The sequence below is a fragment of the Acomys russatus genome, chromosome 12, assembly GCF_903995435.1.
Source record: "Acomys russatus chromosome 12, mAcoRus1.1, whole genome shotgun sequence".
NCBI lineage: Eukaryota > Metazoa > Chordata > Mammalia > Rodentia > Muridae > Acomys > Acomys russatus.
The window spans coordinates 29,964,801-29,991,683 of record NC_067148.1 but is presented as its reverse complement, the minus strand read 5'-3'; the positions used below and the strand labels follow the sequence as shown (position 1 = coordinate 29,991,683).

Below are 26,883 nucleotides of genomic sequence, written 5' to 3'. Positions count from 1 at the left end.
AAGAACATTAAAAATAAAAACATAATTAAAGGTAAAAATTAATAATATTAAACATTAACGTTAAATATAGGGCTGCGTATAGAGCAAAATGTGTTTATTTTGTGCCAAAGGGGTCACTTTTATTGAAAAGAAGTTTATGTGTTCAACTTTGCTATTCCAGTTTTTAATGAATGAAGAGGTCTCCTAGTAAGTAGCCTTTACTCATCGCTCTTCTCGCCTGAAGGAAGCGAGATCTTGATGTGGATTCCAGGCCATTTTAGAATATGGTAGGGAAACCCCAAATGATAGTCAATTTCACTTCTTTGGGGCTCTCAACTGTGGACTGTGGCGTCAATGACTTCATCTGTAGGTCTCACGCTTGTTTCCCAAACTTGTAAAAAAGGAGAGCAAATACTAGAAGGCTGGACACATTGTTTCTTGACTTCGCCCCGGCAACTGGGGGCTGTTTTATTTCTCTAGCTAGTTTTCCCTAATACGTGCTCCAGCCTCTGCGGCTCCGCGGCCCCGCCTCCCGGGAGGCTGCACCCTTAGGAACCCGCGAACCCGGAGCTCCCACCCCCGGATCTGGGTTCTGAAGGCGGAAGCCGGCGGGTACAGATTCCGGGATCCCCGGTGAGCTGTAGCCCCGCCCCGACGCGCCTCCCGCCCGGGGGAGCAGATCGGCGGCGGAGTGGGCGGGGCTGGTTTCGGGTCACGTGGGGGGTCACCACGCCCAGCCCGCCGCTTCCTAAAACGCGGGGTCCGACCTGTCTGCGCGCGCACGTGGCCTGTCCACCTCCTTCCTCCGGGACCCTCCGCAGCAGCCATGGCTCCCGGCCAGCTTGGTGAGGCCCTCGCCGAGCATCGCCCGGGGTCTCCCCTGTACCAGTCCCGCCACCCGCTCGTGCAGCGAGCCGCTGGCCGAGCCCGGGAGGCCCTCCACCGGGCCTGCAGACTTGGGTGCCCCAGCGCTGGGCCCTGGGCCTTTGCAGGCGCCATGAGTCCCCTCCCCAGACCCGGGAGAACGCGGTGCCAGAGCCCGCGAGTAATAAGAAATGCCTTCTGTTTCAGCCCTGTTTAGTGTGTCTGACAAAACTGGCCTCGTGGAATTTGCCAAAAACCTCGCGTCTCTTGGTCTGAATCTAGTCGCTTCCGGAGGCACGGCAAAAGCGATCAGGGATGCCGGCCTAGCAGTCAGGTAAGGCAGTAGGTAGTGTTAAAGGTAAGTCCAGGGAGAAAAACGTTGTGGCCGTATTAACCAGGAAGAGATGTAATCTATGCATTATGAGAAAAATACCCTCTATTCTCAATAACGCTGCGAGGCCAATACGACCCCTACTCAGTTTGTGGAAGAGGAAAACTCACATGGTCAAAAAGTAAGGGCTAAAAGTTGGGTTGGAACTAGAGAGCCTTGAGTTTTAGAACCCTAGCACTCAGTCACTATATTCAAGGAATTTAGCTTAGGTGGGCCATTTGTTACGCAAAATAAACACAGATTCTCAGTGGCCTGGCTTTAACTGGTTACTCTGCCTCTTCCTGTAACCACCTGAAAGTACAAGTCATTGGCTCACTCACAAGCTTCTCACCTAACGGGGCAGTGGGAAGGGATTGACAAAGATGGCAGGAGATGATCCTGAAGGACTGCGAAGTAAAAAAGGGAAAACACCACACACCTCCCATCTCCCACTGGGATAAATCAGACGGCAAACAGCTCTCGGGCTGTGGATAATCCCTGTAGAGAATAAATTATTCGCCTCTTCTAACTCTTACCTGTGTGAGCAGTGCATAACCCCCTGAGCATCTGACAGCTCCAAACCGCAAGAAGATGCCATTCACTTATTAGATGGCTGTACTCAGTAGATTCTCTGTGACTCTTCTGGAAGTCAGGAGCATCAGGGACAGAGGACGAGTAGGCCCTTGTAAGGCGCGGTTGAGCTCTGTGGGTCTGGTTTAGGGTCTACCGTTGTGGCTATTGCATTTCGTATAAGGACTTCTTACATTGCGCGTCACCTAGTTTAAATGTTTATCGGATGATCATTCATAGTACCGTGCCACTGCCCAGTCTTTGCCTGCCCAAATTATGCCTTTTGATTTTTATTCTTTGGTTGGTATTTTGAAGATTAACCCCAGGGCCTTATACAATTGACTATTGAGACATATTCCTAGCTCATCTTTTATTTTTTAACTGTAGAAACTTTTTTTTTCTAAGACAGAGTTTCTTTATGTAGCCTTGGCTGTCCTGGACACACTTTGTAGGCCAGGCTGGCCTTGAACTTACAGACATCTGCCTGCCTCTGTGTTCCTGAGTGCTGGGATTACAGGTGTGTGCCACTGCATCCACCTTACTTTAGAGACTTTTAAAATTTAGAGCCAGGGTGTCTGTCTATCATTTGCCCAGGCTGGCCTTGAACTTGTGATCTTCCTCCTTCAGCCTCCTTGGATGAGTGTTGGTTTATGGATAGCTTTTAAAAATTGAGAACATAAGTATGTTACCTGTTAAGGAGTGAGTGTGTGTGGCCTAAATGGTTTACTCAGAGCTTGGCTCGATCACGTGGGATAAGTGGGAGACTCGGTTTATACAATTCTCTTAACATCTTTTCCTGGTTGTCCATATTGGATAAGTAAGGGAACAGGCACAAACGAATACTTTGTCCAAGGCCATGCAGTTAACTGAGAGATGGTGGAGGTTGGTCTGAGGTCTTTTGATGCTAATTACTGCTTGCTGTCTCTCTGCTCCACCTCTACCTTGCCTAAGAGCCTAACCTCTTTGACCAATAAAAGGCCATCACAGCTGGGCAGGGCAAATGTGAATGTCAGTAAGGTTCCAGGGCGCTTGGGGAGAGAGAGAGAAATTTGGGAGGATTAGAGACCAGAGAGAAAAGGAAGAAGGAGGCTATCTCATGGATTAGGTGGAGGAGAAGGACATGGCTAGTGTGGATGGAGACTTGGCCCAGATGATGATAATTAGCAAGTATTTGGGATTACGGATGGGAGGTAACTTGATAGAAATTATTAGAAACAGATGGCATGGGATTGGGGCAGGGATCCCATACCCTGCCCCAGGTTAACTAAGGCTATGTTAAAATACAACAGGTGTCTGTCTTGATTGATTGCTAGCAGGTTAAAAACATTATTAGGCCATATTGGTAAAATAATAGCAACAGAGAGGTCAAGATTTTCTCCCAGGAAGTTGACCATCGCCTCATGCAGCGAACTGAAGAGATTTTCATTAGTGAGGCACAGCAGTGAGCGGACTGCCTGCTCTGCATACAGATTCCAAAACAAGATTTTAAAATATATTTTATGACACGTTTAGTTACTGTTCGTGCGTGCGTGCAGGGGAGAGGACACCTTGCAGTTCTCTTCCACCATGTGGAGCCCAGTGATTGAGCTCAGATTGTCAGGCTGTGAGGCGGTCGCCAAACCTTACTTTTGTGAGATGAGCCTCGGTGACCAGTGAACTCCGTCTTTTAGACTGGCTGGCCTCAAATCCTCTTGCCTCTGTCCCACCCGGCTAAGCAGGGATGCTCAGGATTTCAAGTCCTGGTGCTTGCTCAACCACTTTACACATGGAGTCATCTCCACTGTGTGTGGTGACTGCTCATTTGCAAACCCCGCTCCTTAACAGGAAGATTGATAATTGAACATTTTTCCGAAGGGTGTTGGTGGTGTAATATATAAATATTGCTCTTTCTCTTATTTTGTAATTTTCTCTAATTACCTTTTTTTTTTTTTTTTTATGTGAAAGATATTTTTTGTTTGTTGTTTGAGGCTTTTATTTTTGAGACAGGGTCATGCTATGTAGTCCCTGGTTTCAGACTTGAGTCAATCCTCCTGCATCAGCCTCCTGTATAGGCATGCACCACCATGCTTAGCTCAGTGTGAAAGGTGTTTGGATTTTGGTTTTTTAAATAATTGCTCAATCCCAGCTATCAGGCTGTTGTTGTTTGATGTTTGAAAAGCATCTCCTACATATTTAAGTTTGGTCCTTAGTAAGATTGCTTTTAATGATTAAATTTCTTATTTACCAGGAGTTTATGTAATGCCTTTCCTTAGCCGGGCATGGCTTAATCTCACACAGGCCTTTAATCCTAGGCCTCAGAGAGGCAGAGGCAGGTGGATCTCTGTGAGTTCTAAGCCAGCTTGGTCTACAAAGTGAGTCCAGGACAGCCGAGGCTACACAGAGAAACCCTATCTTGAAAAAAACGAAAAAAGGAAAAAAAAAAACCTCCTCTCCAAAGTTTTTTATTTGCCGCGCACATGCGTGTGTGTGTGTGTGTGTGTGTGTGTGTGTGTGTGTGTGTTCGTGTTCCTTTCTTGTATTTGTGCTTCTGTTTTTCTATTTGTAGTATAGATGACAAACATCTCACAGTGTGGCCTCGGCTTCCTAAGGTCTAGAATTTCAGGTGTGTGTGACCACACTCAGCAAAGAACTTCCATCCCGTTAGCTGTTAAACTAATGTCCTTCTCCCCTGTTCAGAAATTGAGCTCACGCCCCCACTTGTCCTAGACAAAAGCTACATGACTGAGTAGTGTTTCCAGCTCTTGTAAAATTAAATTCATTTTTCTCCCTTTTGATTTCAGAGTGGTTTTGTTTGTCTATACAGGTCTATATGCATGTGTATCTTCATGCTTCTAGTCCAAAGAGTTTTCTTGTTTTTGTTTTTGTCTGATACGTGTTTTTGTTACATTCTCTATAAATATTCTCAATTGAATGTATCTCTTGTTCTTTTTTTGCTTGTTTGCTTGCTTGCTTTTGGTTTTTTAGGACAGTGTTTCTCTGGGTAGCCCTGGCTGTCCTGGACTCAACTCTGTAGACCAGGCTGTTTCTGCTTCTGCTGGGAGTAAAGGCATGTGACACCACTGCCCTTCAATTTATTTTTCAATTAAAGGTTAGGACTTGAGTTCCTAGAAATTATAAAGGCAGTGCTTTGATATCTAATTGATTCTCTTAAACATATAATTCAGAAAACATAACATTTTTTTGAAAAATAAATAAAATTTAGGAAATCCAGTATAATGAAAAACTTTTAAGGTGTTGATGTATTTGTTTAAGTTGGACTTGAAAAGTCTCTTGAACTGAGCCTAGTAGACTTACTTGGTGGGAGATGCTTTGAATCTTGTAAAGTGGTAATTTAGTAACTGTTTCATTACTCTGTTTTCAGAGATGTGTCTGAGCTAACCGGCTTTCCTGAAATGTTAGGGGGTCGTGTGAAAACTTTGCATCCTGCTGTCCATGCTGGTAAGTGGTTGACACCTTCTGTTTACAACAGAGATATCATAGTTAATAGCTTCAAAGGATACAGGAAGGAGTCCTAAACTCAAAAAAAAAATTTTTTTTATTTTTTAAAAAAACTGTGCTCCCGTCATGTTGGCTTTACCTTCTGTTGGCATGATGTTCTTGTAGACTGTGTGCATTTTACCCTTGTTCATTCGAATGCTGATTTCTTTACCCTTCCATCTGGTGGCAATCTGGACTTTGCATGGTGATGTTTATCCTAAATAGCCCATCTCAAGTTTGTGTAAACATGTCACCATGTTCTCTGTATTGCCAATAAAAGCCAACTAGCTAAAGTTGAGTAAGACAGAGAATAGGGTGAGGCGTCCTGGTCCAATGAGGGGAGGAGAAAGGAGGAAAGACAGGAGGGCTGCATGTGGACAGGACGGAGCAACACCAGCAAAAATGAGCTAGACCTAGGAGATGTCCCTCTGGAAATAGGCCACAAACAGGCCAAACAATCATGCACGTAAAATTAGAAACAAGAAAAGAAAGGGGAAAAGGCTGAAAAGCTAAGGATTTCCAGTCAGGCCATGAGCTTATGAAAATGTACTTTGAAAGACTGGTAGAGGTTATGTAAAAAATTCCTTTTACAGTTTTTTTGGATTTGGGTTTTTTGTTGTTGTCGTTGTTTTGCGTAAGAAAAGCAAATCGGCTTGTTTGGGTTTTGAGACTGCCTCACTCAGAGGCATGACTAGCTTGGAGTTCTCTGTATCCATGCTACTCTGGAACTCGGCCTTCTGAATGTTAGAATCACAGGTGTGGGCCACCAGCGGGGTGAGGATTAAGTATTGAGGGAAAGGGTGAGTTTTTAATTGTTATTTTAATGAAATATGGTCTTACTGTGTAGCTCAGGCTTGCTATCAGCCTCCTGCCTTGACCTAGGTACTTGGAGTACAGGCCTGAGGGCACTGTGTCTCTTGTTAAATGTCTTGATTTATTTGTTTGAGAACTCTTTAGCTGGGTGTAATGATCTTTATGCATATTAGGTCCTTGGTCCATATGCACAGGCCTGTAATCCCAATAGTTAAAAGACTGAGACTGGGGGGGTCATTTGAGCCCAGGAGTTTAAGACCAGCCTGGGCAATATAGTGAGGCCTTATCTTTTATGTAGTGGTGGTGCGTGCCTTTCATCCCGGGGCTTGGGAGGCAGGGGCAGGTACATCTCTTGAGTTTGAGGCCAGCAAGAACTACATAGTGAGATGATGTCTCAAAACAGAATACTAGAGGATCTACCTTGTGACTGATGGGACTACACAGTGTGGACCTGAGTTTCCGACCCTACTAAAAACTTTGACTTTGTTACATTAGGAATCTTGGCACGCAATATTCCGGAAGACAGTGCTGACATGGCCAGACTTGATTTCAACCTTATAAGGTAAGAATTTTAAAGCTGAATTTTAAGTGAGTTAAGCACCAAAGATAAACAGTGCTAAACCTGGTGTCTTCCCCTGCCCTAACTATATAAACACTCTTCTGCCTCATCTATGATATCTGATATGTGCAAGCATTTTAATTTTGCCAAATTTGTGTTTGCAAGCTATGACTTAAGACCAGCCTTTGTTTTGTTGTTCCTCTTCATTAAGAGCAAACAGTCCAACACTGAGTTAGGCCCCTAGCCCCAACCTTTGTTTTTCAAGTTAAGATTTAAATTTCACTGTATACAACTAACAAGCACAATGCTTGCTTTAAGCATACATAGTCGTAGCCTTACTGAGGTGTGGTTTGGGTATTACACACTTCAGCCTGTTAAAAAGATACAGTGTGATGGTCTTAAGTACGTTGTCTCCCATCTGTACCTACTGTTCCCAGTAGTGTTCCGTCTCACTTTGTTACTGATTGCTCATGATTCTCCAGATCTGTGGGTTGATGCTGTCTCAGTGGTGTCGTTCGACCATCTCAAGTTTTGACAATTTTGATGATGCCCACTTTCTTTGTTGTTCCTGCTTTTTCTGTCATACCCAAGACACCTTACTATGGTAATAAAGGTGTTTTTGCCTACGATTTTGTTAAGTTTGTGGTTCTGGGGTTTTCCTTGTTTGTATTTAGACAGAATCTCATTATGAGGCTGAGACCAGCATTTGACTCCCACCTTCCTGCCTTAGCCTCCCAAGTGCTGGGATTACAGTGGTGTGCCATTTTACACCCAGCTTTGTTGACTGGCCTAGTTTTTGTGTATGCAGAGGTGTGAGGCAGAGATCTAACTTGACTCAGTTGTGGTATGAGACTGTCCCATTGTCCTAGCATCATCTGTCGAAGGCTGTTCGTTCCCCCATTGTGGTCCAGGCATCCCTGATCTCTGTCATGGTTGCGCCACTACACACTACTATGGTAGATTCGCAGTAAAATTTGTAGAGAACTGTGGGTCCTCCCGCTCTGTTTCTTGTGTACAAGATTGTTTGAGTCATACGGGGACCTTAGCATTTTCACTTGAGTATAGGATCAGTGTGCAACACTTGTGGGGAAGGTAGTGGGACTTTGATAGGGTCTGTGGATGCATGTGCTGTCATCTCAAGAGCAAGTGGTCTTGGTATTCATGGATCTGAGAGTACTTGCCTTTCTGAGAAACATTAGTTGTTTTTTTAGGTTCTTTCAACATTGTTTTATATTTTTTCAGTGTGTCAGTCTGATTTGTCTTAATGCTGTCATTATTGCATTGTTTTCTTAATTTCCTGTACTGATTGTTGTTTGCTAATGTGTATTATTACAATTGATTTTTATATATTGATCATACGTCCTGCAGCCTTGCTCGACTCATTCATCATAAGGTTTTCTTCTTAACAGCTTAGGATTTTCCTTATGTATGAACGTCATCTCACATCTGTCCAACCCTGATGCCTTTCCTTTAATTTTCTTTATACATTACTTTGGCTAAAACACAGCAAAATATTGAACAGACATGGTTAAGAGTAGATATTCTTATTTCTGAATCTTAGGAAAGCATTGGTTCTAAGATACCCATAAGCATTATGTTAGGTTTTTATTTTATCATGTTGAGGTATATCTACAGTTCTGAATTTACTGATGTCTTTTTTAAAATTATAGATAAATACTAAATTTTTCACACTTTGTGCATTGAAGTAATCCTGTGGCTAATCTTCTATTAATATTACATTAATTTCTTTTTAAGAGTCTCAATTTATTTATGGGGTATACATTGATGTGTAGTGGCTTGTGGTGGTCCAAGAACAACCTACAGGGGTTGGTTTTCTTCTTCTACCATGTGGGTTTGGGGTCTCAAACTTGGGTCATCAGCCTTTGTAGCAAGCACCCTAATTTACTGAGCCATTTTGCTAGCCCCCTAGTTAGAGTTTAGAAACCAAGCTAACCCTGCCCTGCAGGGATGATGTCCTGATGTCCTGATTCTTCTAGTCTTCTGGCTAGACTCACAAGCTGGCGTTTGGGTCTGCTTACATTAGAGGCAAAAGCCTGAGAGTTTTCTTGTGATGTATTTATCTGTCCAGTTTTGATTCTGGATAACAGGATTGATCCAGTGAACAGGGAAGCCCTCGCCTCTCCCGTTGCACTGGTTTTTACCAGCTGGGCTCATACTGTGGTGGATATTTATAACCTCTCCGAAGGCAAAACAAGTATTTACCCATAGAGTGCTAAATGTTTCTATTACGTGTACAATCTCTTGGGGAAAAGTATAAATGTGAGTGTCCTGGGTAAACATCACAGTGTAAAATGAGATTTTTCTGTACTCTTATAATTTCAGTTTCTTAAAATATTTTGTTTCGAGGTGGGGATCTAACTATGTAGCCCAGGCTGACCTCAAACTCTAAGATTTTCTGAATGTTGGGATTACTATCACTCAGTCAAAAAACAAGCTTTGACGTTTTAATGATCTAATAGTAATAGTTAGCTAAGGGAAGCCAAGAGTTAAGCTTGCGAGGGGCTCTGGGGAGGAGCCCCACATCCAGAGCGTGTGGTGATCCTATGCTCTGCAAGTGTAGAGCCTCCAGACCTCTTTTCTATAATTTCTAAGAATTTCAAAGTATTGGGGCTGGACAGGTGACTCATGATTAAGAGTACTTGCTGTTCTTGTAGAGGACCCAAGTTCAGGTTCCAGCACCCTCATGGCAGCCCACAGCAATTTCTGACTGGTCCTTGGGGATCTGACGGCCTCTCCTGGCTTCCATGGGCACTGTACACAGGAGTACACACACATGCAGGCAAATCTTCATACATACAAAATCGGACTCTTTGTTTTTAGGTTTTGTTTTGTTTTGTCTTTAGGTTTTTCGAGAAAGGGTTTCTCTGTGTACCAGAGCCATGGGTGTCCAACCCACAGAGATCTGTGTGCCTCCTGAGTTCTGGGATTAAAGGCATGTGCCACCACCCACAGCTAAAATCAGTCTTTAAGAAAAGAATTTGAAAATGTCAAGTTTGAGCTGAAAGGCTGTCTCAGTGATTAAGACCACTGGCTGCTCTTCTAGAGGTCCTGACTTCAATTTCCAGCACCCACATGGTGCCTCATGACTGTCTATAACTGTAGTCCCATGGGATCTGATGCCCCCTTAAGTGTATGAAAGTACATATAGACATAACAGCCACATACAGAAAGTACATAAATAAGTAAATCTTTTTTTTTTTTTAAAGACAAGCTTACAGTTTAAATCTTCATGGGTTTTGATCACATCTGTAATAACATTTTTTCCTAAATAGTTATAAGTAGCAAAGCTTGAGTTCTTTAATGACAGCTAATTTCCTTTGGTTTTCAGGGTTGTTGTCTGTAACCTGTACCCCTTCGTGAAGACTGTGGCTTCTCCAGATGTAACTGTTGAGGCAGCTGTTGAGCAAATTGATATTGGTAAGGTGAAAGAAACCTTTCAAAACTGACAGGGGTGGAGGTTAAATTCTCATGAAATTTTTTTTATTTTCATTATTGAGTGTTTCTGGTTTTGTTTCATGTCTTTGAGACAGAGATTTGCTACATTGCCTGGCCTGGCCTTGAACTTTACAGGTACCGGTCCTCCTGCCTCAGTCTCTAAAGCATAGAAATTCTGATTGTGTGTCACCACACCCAGCTTAGAAAATATTTAATAAGCTACTTTTGTACAAGAGGAGGTTTCTATGGGCTATTTCTCCCCCTGTTTTTTAAAAGTCAAAAATTAAGGTAGAAGTATTGTGCAGTGTCTTTATTTGAAAGAGAGATCATCTACTGATAGCAAAATGCCAATGGAAAAATAACATGTTTTGTCCTTCAAAGGTGGAGTGACCTTACTGAGAGCTGCAGCCAAAAACCACGCTCGAGTGACAGTCGTTTGTGAGCCAGAGGACTACGCAGCCGTGGCTACAGAGATGCGGGGCTCTGATAGTCAGGACACCTCCCTGGAGACCAGGCGCCACTTGGCCTTGAAGGTGGGGTGCTTCTGTCATACTATAAAGCGGTGTTCGTGTAGTTTGCGTGTCGGTCCAAGCGCCATTCAGTTCTGCTAATATATCGCTTGGCCTTCTGTCCTGTTAAACATGGAGAAACCAAATATTAGGAATATTCTGTCAGATTCAAAGACGGAATGGTTAGTCCTGCTGCTCAGTGTCCGTTTGGATGTTTGGGGGATGGTGGCTCAGGCTGTGTGCCTAAAAGCATCCTTGGGAAGTGTCCTGCTATCTCACAAAATGCAACTTTCTGTAGGCATTTACTCATACCGCACAATATGATGAAGCGATTTCAGATTACTTCCGGAAGCAGTACAGCAAAGGGATTTCTCAGATGCCCTTGAGGTATGGGATGAACCCCCATCAGACTCCAGCCCAGCTGTATACGCTAAAGCCCAAGCTTCCCCTCACAGGTAAGGCAGGCATGACAAGTTTGTGCTGTGTAAATGTGGCCTTCTCTGTGTTGTATCTGAAGTTACTCCCACTCAGCATATGAACTAAATTATTTAGTGCGCCTTATAACCATCCAGAATTGAGGTGCCAGCCGACCGCACACTATGGCAGAGTGGTGCAGCACATGCACTGCCTGGCAAACCGCTGTTCTGGGTGGCAGACAGAGCTCAAGTTGGAGGTTTCATAAAACGTTTGGGACATTGGTATTTTGGAAGACTTGAGGCCAGGTGGATTGCTGGGGTTTCCAGAAGACTCAGACAGAGCCTGTGCCACTTCTGTAACTGGTAGCTGAAACAGTGGAGAAAGCAGACGAGGAAAACCTGTGTGTTTCAGTGGGGTGAGAGCCACTGTCTGTTTGGTAGATGCTACAAGAAGTGATTCCTTGGTGGGTCTAAGAGACCAGTTGTAATGTCCGTGTGTAATGCCAGCATAGAAGTGTCAAGGTAAATGACACTGAGGACCGGGGTGATCGTTCAGGGCTGAGGCACTTGCTGCCCTAGCTGGCCACTGGAGTTCAGTCCTGGGTCAGAGTTGTTCTCTGAGCACCATATTCATCCTCCTATTCCCCACACACTTGCACACACAATATAATAAATAAACTTTTTTTTTAATTTAAAAGAAAGAACTGACAATGATGAATAATTCTTTGAACTGATAATTAAAACTGGGTTTATACTGTATGACATTATTCCTAGGGAAGTGTGAACATATGTCTACTCCAGATATAAGACCAGTGACAGGCCAAAGTACAGATACCACCAAAGTCAGACTTGGCTAACCAGTGGTTTTTATTGTAATCACTTACAGAAACCTCTCACCAATTTATAGGAGCAGAACGGACTCACAGAGAGCCGTGTCACCAAAGCCTACCCTGGCGTGGGTGACAGCTCACAAAAGCACAATCTGCAGGCAGCTTAACAGGTTGGAGAGTGTCCTGTGTAGGTGGCTCAGCTGGTCCGAGAGTCTTAGCAGTCCATATAGCTTCTATGTGGCCTAGTAAATCTCATCAGTTTTAGGAACTTCCTATGACCAAAATAGAGTTTTTACCTAGGAGGAAATTGCTACATGGCTTTTTTATGGCGTTAATAGAGGTATTTTCGGTTCTTGGCCCTGTGTTATTCCTGAGAGGAGGGAGATGGGGAAGGGCAGAAGAGTAGGTGTGGGGCCCAAGCTCTGACAAGGCCACCACATGCTGAGATCCAGGGTAGTTCATTCACACTCAAGGCAAGGCACATTGGTGCTGGTTTTTCTGTTGGGGAGCAACAGTAACCCCTGTTGGCTGCTTTTCTTTCTGTCTCTGCCCGAGGGCCGTGGAGAGCAGGGAAGGAAGTTTGAGGATTTCAAATGGTCTCCTCTTCCCCTTCCCACACAAGGGTCTGCGGGTTCTATCACTACTCGGCCACAGGCACATCTTGGACCTCACAATACCTGAGCTCCTCAGGCATCCAGGGTCTCCCATACTACGCTGACCTACTTCTGCTTCCTTCCTAGGCCTTTCTGTTCCTACAACAGAGTAGTCTTGTAGTGGGCCTCAGGTGACGCTTCTCTGCTTAGGACCCTTCACTGGCCTTCCCTGCTCTACCAAGTACCTGCCCTGCCTTGCAGCCTCTGTTCCTGCTGCCTCAGCTCTGCTTCCTGTGCACACCCCCTCCCCTTAGCTCTGCTCCCAGCACAGTGCAGCCCCCACTCTAGGGCCTTGGCATGGACTGACCCCTCACCCATGCCTCCTTCCCTCTGCTCTCACGGACCTGCCTGCCTTTCTTCAGATCTCAGCACCTCAGACCAGAGTAACTGATCCTCCCTGTTTGTCACCTCACCCAGCTTTTACTCATGGTCTCCCATTAGGGTGACAGCCCCCGAGGCAGGAACCCTTACTGCATTTCAAGTCTGTGTACTTTGCATTTTTGTAAGAATTTCCAGGTCTGGAGTGTCATTGCATCCTGGGAAGCTCTGTGTTCCACCCTCAGGACTGAAAAATCGTTTTCATTTGTGCTGTGTACGCCTTTTGTTCCCTTTGTGTGTGTATGGGCGCTTCGTTCTTCCGAAATGCGACAGTATTATTAGTACTCCTGCCAGAGGACATCCCGCGCATGTAAACAGCAGCTTCTTGCAAGAGATTCATTCACGCATTTCTCCCAAACACACACTTATTTTTACAACAGAAAAAGTATTTTTGCATTTTCATGTTTGACTATTTGGCAGTGATGTAATTACAGTGTACATGCCTGTTTGTCTAGAACAAAGCTGAAGCAAAGAATAAAAATAGAATTGTGTGAGTGTGTTTGGTTTTTGTTTTGTTTTGTCTTTTGCTTTTCTTTGGTTTTGAGACATCTCATTAATGTCGACCTGACTAGCCTGGAAACTCACCAGTCTAGCCTGGAGCTTGCGGCTGTCGTGGCTCTGCCTCCTGAGTGCTGGAGTTGGAGGTGTGCAGCGTGGTACGGCCGATGACTGCTTTCTTCCCACCGGATGAGAGACGGTGCCTGTTTCATCTATCTAGTGGATGAAGCATTTTTCTGTAATGCTTCCCGCTCTGTTTAACCAGTTATTAGCCCCTTCCGAATATGATGTGTGAAGGGGAGCTGGTGTTCTTGGAAGTGTTTAGACACAAGCGTTTCCTCGCTCAGCTCCTCACTTATAATTTGCCAAGCTACCCACACAGGCGGGAGCTGGGGCTGGGGGCCGAGCTAGTGATCTCTCGTCTGCTTTGCTTGCTATGCGTCTTGTAAGGTCTGTCTGGCTACACTTTAATGCTTATCCCTGACTTTGTCTCTTCTGTGCCTGTCATCTAAGTGCCATGAGGACATGGTGTGGTTTGCTTTGGTTGGGGAAAACCTGTTGAGAGACAGTGTCTCAATATCGCCCCTCTCGTCCCTGAGAGTGCTGGGGTTGCAAGCTCTCACCGTTCTGCTCTGTGGCAGCTGTGGTCTGTCAGGCCGTCTTTTTAGAGAACGAGTCTTCCTGTGTTGTCATTGGAACTCTATGTAGACAGACTGGCTTTGAACTTGGACAGGTCTACCTGCGTCTATTAAATGCAACCACCACCAGGCCCTGCCTGCCGCTTCTGCTGCGTCCACTGTAAAAGACGAAAGCACCACTGTGTCTGTCACTCCTTGTTCCCACAGCGCTTTTAACTTTTACCACGGTTGTTGGCTTTTTTTTTTTTTTAGTTGAAAAGGTTTATGATTTATGATATTGTCGCTGTAATTTCCATAAATAATTAATCTTATTCGTCATTGTTGCTGTCATTGTTACTGTTTTATTTCTAGTCTGCAGTGTTGGGGGAGAGGTGTACTTTGAAGATTGAAGTTGGGTTACTGCTGTGTTTGTAGATACCAATTTACCTCTTGTGGGGGTGGCTCTTGAGAGTTCCTCTGTGCAGCCCTGGCTGTCCTGGACTTGCTCTGTTACCAGGCTGCCCTTGAACTCACAGCAATCCACCTGTCTCTGCCTCCCCATGCACCTCCTCCAGCCTTTGATTACTTTTTGTAGAATTGGTTCTCAGCCTTTTGGCTAAAAGCACATGCAAGTTGTGTGGCCTGACATGTTTTTTTTTTTTTTTAAGGAATATGCATATATATGTGACCTTACCGAAACTGCTTGTTAATGTGTGTGTGTGTGTGTGTGTGTTTCCATGTGTAGTTCTCAATGGAGCCCCTGGATTCATAAACTTGTGTGATGCTTTGAACGCCTGGCAGCTGGTGAGGGAACTGAGAGAAGCAGTAGACATTCCAGCCGCGGCTTCATTCAAGCACGTCAGCCCAGCAGGTGAGGCATGGCATTCCAGAATGCCCTAGAATGCTCAGGCACTGGTAACGTTTTGATAGCAGTTACACAGTCTGGGACATCACAGACTGCTTTTGGCAAGTCTGTTGATAATAGTATCAGTACAGTCATATAAAACTTAGTGACATAAAACATACATGCTTAACTATGTGACAGTATAGGGGCAGAGAAATTATGCTGTTGGCTCTCGCAGGGTAATTTTGGAAGCCTGGGAATGGAAATGAAGTGACGTGATGTAATAGAACCAGAGAACTGTCTTTCCGTGTTGGAATTGTACCTCCATAACATTCTGCTCCTGTTTTTATTGACCGAATTTCCTTGTGCTTCTACTATAAGTTCCTTCATTTCACAATTCAGTTATCTGTAATGTCACAAGGTCTGCTTGCAGTTTAGCACATGATTGTTGTTAATATTTATTGGGTGCTGAAGTGAAATGAGTGAGAAAAAAAATGGTGTGTGACACTAAGCTGAGTGGAGTCAGTAATGCAGTGGCCTCGCTTGCTGCTCACTGCTCAGGCTTCAGCCTGGGAAAGGCTCCCTGCCCCTGACATTGTGCTTTGGGTGTTTAATTGCCTCACCGAGTACTTTCTGTCTAATTTGGCACAGGTACTAGAAAATATACTACACATTAGTTTGAAAAATATAAATGAAAACAATTTAAATTGTTTTCCTTTTGAATTTCTTTTTGTGGTGTTGGGAATCAAACCCGGTCTGTGAATATGTTTTACCACTGAGATACACATCCAGCCCTTTAAAAAAATATTTGGTGTGAATATTGAAAAGCAGCAATTTGAGGTTTTTAGGTTTATTATTTTATGGCTTTTTAAAAATGTTGTGTGTGCATGGTGGTGAGGGGGTGCCTAGTCAGTGCTTAGCCTTGGTGGTGAGGGGGTGCCCAGTCAGTGCTTACTTAGCCTTGGTGGTGAGGGGGTGCCCAGTCAATGCTTAGCCTTGGTGGTGAGGGGGTGCCTAGTCAGCACTTAGCCTGGGTGGTGAGGGGGTGCCCAGTCAGTGCTTAGCGTTGATGGTGAGGGGGTACCCAGTCAGTGCTTTTCCTCCTTGCCTCACAGGCCCTACACTATGGGTTTCTTTGCCAGGTGCTGCTGTTGGGGTTCCACTCAGTGAAGACGAGGCCAAGGTCTGCATGGTCCATGACCTCTACCCAACACTCACGCCTATGGCCATTGCCTACGCAAGAGCAAGAGGTCAGACGAGAGGTTTTGTCTTGTTGTTTAGGGGAAAAAGCAGAGTTTTATCCTGAATGGAAGAAAATAGTATTACCTGCGGCTTATAGGATTTAAAATTCTTTGATCATTTTAAATTAATACTTGAGATGAATGTATTTACAAAAGTATATGTTTGTATTTTAATGTAATATGTGAAAACAAATGAAATTAGTACATTTTATGTTGGATTAGCTCTTTGAATATTTAAATTTTTATTATGAGAAAAATATATAGTTATTCTAACCACTAAGTTTGGTTTGACTTGCATTTTACATGCTCAGTAATATCAGGTTCTTGTGTAATGACCAGCAGGTACTGGTTCACGGCAGGGCTTTCGAGAGACCTGCTGCAGTCTGTCAGTTACAGCCAAAGGGAGCACCTGTGGCCTTGGGCTGCATCCTGCCTGCTCTCTGCATCTATAAATACGTGTTGGCTGGATGCAGGCCACTTGCTTTGCAGCTAAGTGCTAATTTAGAAGGTAAAATTAATGAACACCTTCTCACCGGTTATTTGACTGATGGTACCATCTCTGTGCGACAAGTAAGCTTTCAGGAAATGATAGTATTCTTTTGTTTTGCACATCGCGTGTACAGTATGCCCACATTGTAGTAACGCGTTTTGGGAGAGGCATGCCACACCCCTCATGTTTATGAACCTGCAAGGATCAGAAAGGAAACACTAGATTGATCACACAAGTTTTTCCATGCAAGGTTGCTTTATGGCAAATCCCTTTCACTTCCGTTTACAGGGGCCGATAGGATGTCTTCATTTGGTGATTTTGTTGCACTATCTGACATTTGTGATGTCCCAACTGCAAAAATTATCTCCAGAGAAGTGAGTAGAGGCCCATTTATTTTGACCCATGTGTAACTGAGTGACTTGTTCCTAGGCCTCACTGAACCGGTAGGCTACAGTGGTAATGTGTGGACCAGCTGTTTGCCACGTAGGAAACTGAGGTGATGTGTACAATACAAATCTTTGACTGTTAATTTTGAGATTTAAGGTTTCAGGTAGACGTTTGTCTTGATAGGAGTTTCCATTATATGTTTTTAATTGTTTTAAACCCTCTGTTGGGTGTATCTTTGTGTTCTGAAAGCCAGAGCCACCTTGCATGATGAAGAAATAATAACAAATCTTACTGTTAGCCCTTAGAGATCTGAACGACTAGGACGGAGAAGCTTTGAAGCTCTTTGGACCAACCCGTATCAGTTAGCACCAGGCTTGCATCCCACCGTTAGTGCTGGGGCGGGGTGGGGGGGGGGCACGGGCAGAAAGAGTTGAAGTAGCTCAGAGATAAAAGGTCCAGGGGGTCTGTGGCATGGCAGTGTTTCGTTACTTCAGGGACTCTTTCTGTGGTCTTATGCCATCCCAACCATGCTGGGCTGGCATGCCACTGATGTGTCATGGCGACACTGTGACATGTGTCTCTAGTTGCAAGATGACAAGTCTCTGGGATCTCCCCAGGATTCCCTGGCTTTGTGTTTTCTTGAGCCAGGCTGGAGCATGCTCTCTCTAGTGCAGGCCTCAACCCCTCTTCATGAAGAGAATAGCATAGGAATATTCTTCTGCAAGGCTCAGCTATTTGTTCTTAGTCAAAACTAAAATTAACCACAGAAAATATGATAGGATGGCTTGCAAAATAGTCAGCCCTAAAGAGTAATTGTGGGTATACCAGGCTTGAGTTCTAATGTTAATGTTTTCTGTCGATGGTGCTGGGGCATCACTTAGGGCAGCTGGTTATTGCTACGTCTTACAGAGCTGTTCTCTGGTTTCTAAAAGTAAGAATTTGACTCAATGTATTCACAGGTGTCGGATGGCATTGTTGCCCCAGGATATGAGGAAGAAGCCTTGAAAATACTATCTAAAAAGAAAAATGGGAACTACTGTGTTCTACAGGTCGGTGCAGTTCCTAAATTAGGCAGTAATTTAGTCTCTGGTTTTATTTTGTGCCCTTTTCCTATGAATCTCTTTCTAACAGAGACAGTTTCAGATTTATCCCTCTTTGTAGTCTTGTTTGTTTGCTTGTTTTTTGTCTTTTTTTTTTTTTTTTTTTTTTTATATAGGTGCATTGAGGTCTATGATTCGTTGCTTTTAACTTTAAATTTTTTTTTATTTATGTGTTTCCTTGTTCAAATGTTATTAGCTGTTACATTGTAGGAAACCTCCTGCCCTTCCTGTCGCCACTGTTACTGTTTCAAAGTGACCACTCTAAATTTCCTCTTTGTCCTTCCAGAAATAGTTAGAACATATTCCACCCATGTTTTTATCTGCACTCCTTTTGTTTCCTACACTCATGTACCCCGCTTCACACCCTTGCAAACCTGTCCCATGTCTTTATGTAATTTACCTAAGTTCTGAGAGAAATAGAGCCTAGGTCACAGGCTCTATATACTGGTGACTTTGTGCCTCCCCTGTAGAGGGTGGAGGGCAAGCTACATGTCCTCATGGGCATGGTGTTTTTAAACTTTCCATCTTTGCAGTTGTATGACAGTGACATCTCACATGTAGGAGTATTTTTCAGATGCAAGCTATAATTCTTATGTTTTTCCATTTAATGTTATTTTATCTATTTATTTTTGTTTGCTTTTGTTGTGCTGGGAATTGAACCTGGGTTCCTCGTGCATGTCAGACAGGAACTCTGCCACTGAGTTACCTCCCGGCCCTTCTTCTGCTACTCATCGTTCAGGCTAGCCTTGAGCTAACTCACTTTGTAGCTGAGAAAAGCCTTGGACTTGCAGCTCTCCTATGGCAGCCCTCCCAGATAGCGAGAGTAGCGGGCATGTGCCACCAGGCCGAAACCATTCTTAATTTGTAAGTCAGGTGTTAGCCAGATTTATTTAGTAGATGTTCATGAAGAAAGGGAAAATAGGTAGTAAATTTTGTGCCTCATCCCTGCTTTAGGCAGTCTGTTTTATCTGCTAACCATAGAAAAGGAGTGGAGGCATGGTAACTCATAATTACTGTAATAGTGTGCCCATCCTGGTCAGGGATTTTGGTGCCTGGCCATTGTATTATGTTATATTAGCTGATGTCATCACACATGTTCATGTTAGGAAAATGGGTCTAACTCGAGTGAAATCTTCCTTGTGCTAGTGTTTGGTCCTGTTTTCTGAGACATGGGTATGGCTGTGTCACTCCAGCTGGCCTGGAACATGCTGTGACACAAGCTGGTCTCTAGCCTGCGGTCCTCCTGCCTCATCCTTCCAGTTGCTGGCACTACAGGCTTGCGCCTTCACACCCAGCAAAAATGAAAATGTTTTGTGTGGAAAATTTGAGACTATAGATAAAATATTTATAACTTTTAAAATTTGTGTCTTAGATGGACCAGTCCTACAAACCGGATGAAAATGAAGTTCGAACACTCTTTGGTCTTCGTTTAAGCCAGAAAAGAAATAATGGTGTCATTAGCAAGTCATTATTTAGCAATATTGTCACCAAGAATAAAGATGTAAGTTTAAAAATATCTGAGCTAGATGCTAATAGATAAGTCTATCTTCACTATATGTAATCTTATCACTTATTAAGGTCATCCCTGTCTGTAACTAGTAGAGATGCAAGCAGCCAGCTCATCTCTGATTTGTCAGGTAGGCCTGACCATTGAGAAGCTTGTGTGTGTATGTCCTTACGGAGAAATAAGTATCTTCAACCATACCTAAGCGTGGTCCTGTCTCTGCAACGGCGTGTATTAGGTTACAGATGTTTTTCTGTACTGATGGCTGTTGCTTCTTTTCAGTGAAAAGCCACGACAACCCAAGTACAGTCTATACCCTGTGGACATCTACGTCATTTCCTTTTTCAATGCTTGATAATGGTTTTTAATGTGAGCAAGGTCTGTGTTCTGTTCTTTGTCAAGAAGTCTAGACTTTGTAGAAGTCTGTTCTTGGGATAATGATGAACTAGGGAGAATTGCTTATTTACATGCAATATTCCATTTAGTCACAGTACATTATGGGAGAAGACTATCCTCTGCATTGTACAAATTCCATAACTGGGACAGAGAGTAATTAAATCTGTCTAAAGTTACAAAATAGGGAAATGGATGAAAGGTGTGTGTCTGTCTGTGTGTGTGTGTGTCTGTGTGTGACTGTGTGTGTGTGTGCCTGTGTATGTCTGTCTCTTTGTGTGTATGTGTGTCTGTGTGTATGTATGTGTTTCTGTGTGACTGTGTGTATGTGTCTCTGTGTTTGTGTGTATGTCTGTCTCTTTGTGTGTGTCCGTCTGTCTGTGTGTGTGTGTGTCTGGAGCATTCAATTTTGAAGGGTACTTTCCTGGCTCTACTTTGGCTGGGTTTGCTTTTCAGTGCTCAGAGGTTGTCACTCTCTGTTTCCTTGTTTACCCGCTGATGTGCCTGGACTTTTTACTGAGTGAGATGTTCTGAGGTGGTGTTTTTTCCCCAAGAGAATTGCTTATGCTCCTGGGAGGCAGGTGAAGCAAAATGGCGCATATCTGGTTGTGAAGAACTGAGCTGATTTGCATTTGGGCTTGGATGTCTGTGATGGATGGTGTGTGCGGTTTAGCGCCACTCTGCAGAGTGCCTGCTCATATCCGTTCTCTGTGTCCTCTGACCTTGGACTGTCTTGGCATTATGTCAGTCTTCTGAAATCCAGTCAGCTCTCTTACCAGCTCTTCTTGCATACCACTTGCAAGATGCTTAAATTATTGGGCTCATTTTTTTCTTATTAGTTTTTCTCTGGATCTCTGCCCGTCAATGTTTGTTGTGGGGCTGGGTTTTCTGTGTGCTTCTGGAAGGGGACTGGTCTCTTCATAAACAGGTCATCGTAGCAACTCACATCTGCCTCTGTCTTTTGAGTGCTGGAATTAAAGGTGTGTGCCACCGCCACCAGGCACAAAATAAATTTTATAATAGCTTTAAAAAATGTTCTCAGCAAAGCAAAAACTATTATAATATGACATTTTCAAAATAGCACTGGTTGTGTGTACATCATAGTAGTGCATGACATATATGAAAATTAATCTTAATATTAGATCTGATCCTAAATCTTATATCCTCAGTTATTTAAAGATATTGTGGCCCCAAAATATTATTTGTCACTTTAAAATAAATACAGTGTTTCTCATCATTTTGCTGAGCGGTTGTGATTAGTATAAGGGGGACACATGGGACTCTGCACTACATTAGTCACAGATGTGCTAACATGTTTCAGTCTTGCGTAAAGTATGGCAGCATGCAGCACGACTTGTCCATCTGGCTTTCACTGAAGGACCTAACTGTATTATGGACATATTGCATCGCTGTATCCATAGAGATTGCAACAAAAGCCTTAACCATCCTGCTTGTTTCAGCTACCGGAGTCTGCCCTCAGAGACCTCATTGTAGCTACCATCGCTGTCAAGTATACTCAGTCTAACTCCGTGTGCTATGCCAAGGACGGGCAGGTAACCAAGCTGTTGGACCTACTTCACCTCACGGGCACTGCTGTTTTACCAAACAGTATTCAAAAGCCCACCTGCCTTGGTACTAGGCAGCGTGGACGGTTCTCTTCCCGGTTTGTCAGTACTTACTCAGCACCCCAGTAGACTTAGAAACTGGTGGGAACTAAGTAAGCAGCCTCAGAGCCAAGTACTGCGGCTAGTTACCCTGACTCTTGTGGGGAGTGAGCTGGCTCACTGTGGGTCAGTGGGCTGGTACACGCACGCACGCACACACACACACCCCACCCCACCCCAACCCACCCCAACCCACCCCACCTCACCCCCAGTAGGATTTCCATTGACAAGGGAGGAAAGACTGATGTGCCACCCTGTATACAGTGCTCTGCCTACGTACACCCATAGGCCAGAAGAGAACATCAGATCACAGTACAGATGGTTGTGAGCCGCCATGTGGTTGCTGGGAATTGAACTCATGACCTCTGGAAGAGTAGTCAGTGTTCTTAACCATTGAGCTATCTCTCCAGCCCCCAAAATTTACCAGTTTTAAAATGTACTTTTTTTTTTTCTTTTTAACAAATTATGTGGTTGTATGGCCAGGGCTGCAGACCAGATATAGATAGCCCCCAACCCAAAATAGCTGGAACTGGGGACATGTCAACTTCAGGACTGGAGCATATGGATTTTTTGGGGTTTTGTTTGTTTGTTTGTTTATTTTTTATTTTTTCCTTTCAGTACAGTGTGAATTGCATGAAGCTACTTACCACATAGGTTTTAGGTTTTTTGGTTTTGTTCTGAGACATCTTACTATGTAGCCTTGCCCAGGATGGCCTTGAAATCATAAAGATCTGCCTGCTGCTGGGCCCTGGTGCAGGTATTAAAGGTGTGTGGGCCATCACTCTCATCTACCTCTTGGTTATAAAGTAGACACTGGTTGCATGATTTTGTTCAAACTGAAGACCATGTTCTAGGACTGTAAGTAGACTGTGCTGAGCTAAATAGTGTTGATTAGTGAATTTAGTACATTTTCTTAAGACATCTTCAGCTTGCTGTGGGTTTATTGGTACATAAAACCCCATTGTTAAGATTAAACCCCATCTGATGCAGGGGATGGGATAGAAAATGAGATGTAATATGAATTATTTTATTTTTCAATAAAAATGTGTTTAAAAAAAGATTAAGCCCTATCTGTATTGAACATTAGTTTTTGGGTTTTTTTTATTATTATTATTTGTTTGTTTGGAGAGGGGTGATAAGGGGGGATGAAGTATGAGGGTGTGGACACACCATGACATGCATGTTAGCTCTCGGGGCACCACCAGAGTTCTGTGCCTCTGCTGTGTGGGTTACAGGGCTCACACGCAGGTTGCCAGGCCTGTAGGGCAGTGCCTTTACCTGCTGAGCCATTTGGGCAGCTCCAGTAGTTAACATTTCTAACTGTGGGATGCAGCATCAAGCCAGCTCATCACCAGTGTGTCTTCCTAAGTTGAGAGTGGACTTGGCTTTGCACAGCTTTGGCAGCACGCTCCAGCTTATCTTCTGGTGTTTTTTAAGTGGCCTAGCCCATAGGCCTGTCCTGATGGCTGTTGGAGCCAAGGAGATACTAGTGTGAGATGCAGAAGAGCCTTTCAGGATTTTCATGGCTGCCAGTTAGTGGACTGGAGAGATGGATGCCTCAGAGGATAAGAGCACTGGCTGCTCTTCCAGAGATCCTGAGTTCAATTCCCAGCAACCACATGGTGGCTCACAACCATCTATAATGAGATCTGGTGCCCTCTTCTGGCCTGCAGGTGTACATGCAGGCCGAGCACTGTATACATAATAAATAAGTAAATCTTTTTTTTTTTTTTTTTTTTTAAACGATTGCCAGTTCTAGCCACTAAATCCTGATAGACTCTGGCTACTGGTCCTGGAGCAGGGTCTCCAAAGAGCCAGCAAAGCCACTTGGAATGGGTGCATCACTAGCGACATCCTTTGGAAAGTTGCTATTAATTATTAGTACTGTCTGTGTTCCTTAGGTTATTGGCATCGGAGCAGGGCAGCAGTCTCGGATACACTGCACACGCCTTGCAGGTGATAAGGCAAATGCTTGGTGGCTTCGACACCATCCACGAGTGCTTTCCATGAAGTTTAAAACCGGGGTGAAGAGAGCAGAAATCTCTAACGCCATTGATCAATATGTGACCGGTACCATTGGTGAGGTACGGGCTGATTGAGTGCTGGGTGGGCCGTGTTGATTTATTCATTGTTTATGACAGTCCTTCACCATGTTACTGCAGAGAGACTTTCTTGAAATCCTCAATTGTCTGAAATTCTTAAAATATCTTCCTAATCCCTGTCAATGTCACTGCTGCACCCTTTCCGTAACCACAGATGTCTGCTTCCTGGGTTGTAAGCTTGGATTAATTTTGTAGGTCCATACTTCCTCCGCAAGTTATAGTATTGTCACTGCGAGAACTGTTTTTCACCATATCCCAGTGTGATCAGAGGCTTGCTACCTGCCAGTCTATTAGACTTTAGCTGTCCATGACCCGATAGCTGGTCACCAGAGCCATTTTCTACTGTTTCCTACAAAAGCCATTAGCAACTTGGTATGGTTTTGGTACTTTTCTGTTTCTCAACAACAATGCTTTGAAGGCACAGTCTGTTTTAAATGCTTTGGTGAAGGTATATAAGGTTAAAGATTTAACTTGGAGATTCGGGAACATGGTAGGTTTGGAATAAACTGAGGTACAAAAGTAAGATCTAGTCTCTTTGGTAATCTGAGATTACCTTTCCTTTATTCACCAAAGGGCTTATGAAAGCAGGACCCCCAATGTGCTGTTGTTTAGTGAGCAGCCCCAGGTAAATGCCCTGTGGTTTCTGGCCTTGTGCTTTCATTGGATGAAGCTAAAGGTGATGCTGTGCTTGCCTTGCCTCTGTGGCTCCCCAGGGGGAAGACCTGGAGAAGTGGAAAGCGCTGTTCGAGGAAGTTCCCAGCCTGCTCACTGAGGCAGAGAAGAAGGAGTGGGTGGACAAACTGAGTGGCGTGTCTGTCAGCTCTGATGCCTTCTTTCCTTTCAGAGATAACGTAGACCGAGCTAAAAGGGTAAGTGAGACCTGGTATGGTTGGGGACATAGAATTGTAGAAACTGTTTCAGATGGGGATGCATAGAGAGCCCTTGACCAGTCAGTGCCTGGCCGCAGTTTCAATTCCCAGCACCATAAAAAAGATATTGCGCTTCCTATGTTTTAAGTTACTTAGAGTTGCCTTGTAGACCAGGCTGGCCTAGAACTCACGAAGCTCTTCCTGCCTCTGCCTCCTTCCCGAGTGCTGGGATTAAAGGTGTGCGCCACCATGCCCAGCTCTTTTGTTCTTATTTTTCGAGACAGGGTTTCTCTTGTAGTCCTGGGTATCCTGGAGTTTCTTTGTAGACCAGGCTAGCCTCGAACTCACAGAGATCCACCTGCTTCTGCCTCCCAAGTGCTGAGATTACAGACATGTGCCACCATGCTGACAGGGCTTCTTTGTATGGCCTTGGCCTTGAACTCACAAAGATCCATCTGCCTCTGCCTCTTGAGTGTTGGGATTAAAGCTGTGCACCACCAGGCCCAGCTTACTTCACATTTCTGTATGATGTAGCATAACCCAAATTCTGTTGCCTTGCCTGAGTTAGGTTACACTTTTTTTAAAAGATGTATTTATTTTTATGATTCTTTTGCCCGCATGCATGCATACATGTATGTATGTGCACCTGCATAGTGCCCAAGAGGGCATCAGAGGCCCTGGAACTCAAGTTACAAGATGGTTGTGAACTGCTATGTGGGTGATTGGAACCAAACTTGGATTTTTTTAGAAGAGCAGCCAGTGCTCTAACCATTGAGCCATCTCTCCTACCGCTGGTTTATGCTTTTTAGAGAGGAGTTGTTTGTTTGTTTGTTTTAAGGTATGCATGTCACTGTGTCTTGAAAGTGAATGTTGGTTTTGGGGTTTTCCTCCACAGAGTGGTGTGGCCTACATTGTCGCTCCGTCTGGATCTGCTGCTGACAAGGTTGTGATTGAGGCGTGCGATGAACTGGGGATCGTCCTGGCTCATACGGATCTTCGGCTCTTCCACCACTGATCTTAGTTACCTCACTTCCTAGTTTGCTTATGTGCAGTGGATAATCAAGTGTGGGCTTTTGACAGTACTTTTGTAAAAACTGAATCGTTTGCATCTTAATACTTGGGTCTATGGCTTTAGGTAGTTAGGCCTTACTTATGTGAAAGGTATAGGCTCCCAGCCTAAGACAGCACCTACAGAGGTTTGTGTGTGCAGAACCTGAAAGCACCCCTCCCTCTTGGAGCCCGGCTTTCACGACAGTCCCCGTGTGACACCTGGAACTGCAAGTAATCCGTAGAAGCCAAGCTGCCTTATGACACTCTCCTCGGAGCTCTTTTCATCACCGTGCCTCTGAGAAGCTTGGCTGTTTGCCTCCTCCCTGGGAACTGCATCCTTAGCAGGATCCGGCAGTGCTGGTACTGCCTAGGTGCAGTGTTGCCCATGATCTTCCCCTAAAACCGCTTAAAAACTGTGTTAGGTGTTGAGTAAGCTTAGAGCTTTTCAGCCAGAATGAGCCTCTGTGGGGTGTAGGGGGACCCTGCCTTTGTAGTCCTGGCTGTTCACATGGAGGATACCCATGGTCAGCTGTAACCTTTATTCAGTTAACTCAGCAGGTTAGGCCTGCCTTCTTTCCACTGATCTAAATTTAAAAAATAAATAAATAAACACTATTTTGTGTGTGTTTGTTACTTGGTTTTGTTTTTCCAGACAAGGGTTCTCTGTAGCTCTTGCTGTCCTGTCACTCACGCTTTAAATGAGAGTGTAGGCTTCAACCTTTTTCAAACCTACTTTGAGGTTCCTTAAGGCTTAAACCCCCCTTCCAACCCACCTGCCCTAGATAATAGAGAAAAAGAGGTTAATGGGAACAGGAGAAGTAGACCTTTTTGGACTCAGCTCCTGGGAGCGATTCCCCTGCCGTAGTCGGCAGGATCTCTTTCAGCAGACCAGCAGTTCCACCAAAGTTGCTGCTGGAACCTGGAACAGCAGCTGGAATCCGGAGCCCCAAAGCGTTCTCTGGTGCAGTTCTGTCTAGGAGCATCTCAAAGTGGAGCAACAAACAGCCAAACAATACCAAGATCCAAAAGCCCCCGCCTCCTGTTTTGGGCTCTCAGAGTCTGTACTAAGATGTGTTACAGCTGATAAAAACCAGCTTGTGTGATGTGCTTCATCTTCTAGTGGATAAATATCACCTGTTCTCTCACAAGTCTGTTTCCCCATCCCACACTTGGGATCAAAACAAAAACATGAGTATATCCACTACACGCGGCTGTTCTCAAAATCAGAGATCTGCCTGCCTCTGTCTCCT

General features: G+C 44.2%; 1 protein-coding gene across 1 annotated transcript; it reads left to right on the top strand.

Annotated features, from left to right (window-relative positions):
- Positions 1–707: 707 nt before the first annotated feature.
- Atic (5-aminoimidazole-4-carboxamide ribonucleotide formyltransferase/IMP cyclohydrolase) lies at positions 708–25,896 on the top strand. Its single transcript, XM_051154134.1, has 16 exons — positions 708–824; positions 1,051–1,177; positions 5,145–5,221; positions 6,569–6,635; positions 9,982–10,070; positions 10,470–10,621; positions 10,896–11,052; positions 14,735–14,860; positions 15,976–16,083; positions 16,853–16,938; positions 17,911–18,000; positions 19,424–19,552; positions 21,409–21,501; positions 23,514–23,696; positions 24,428–24,583; positions 25,479–25,896. Exons 1-16 carry the CDS (start codon positions 806–808, stop codon positions 25,596–25,598), a joined length of 1,779 nt encoding a protein of 592 aa, XP_051010091.1. The 5' UTR covers positions 708–805; the 3' UTR covers positions 25,599–25,896.
- The last annotated feature ends 987 nt before the right edge of the window (positions 25,897–26,883 follow it).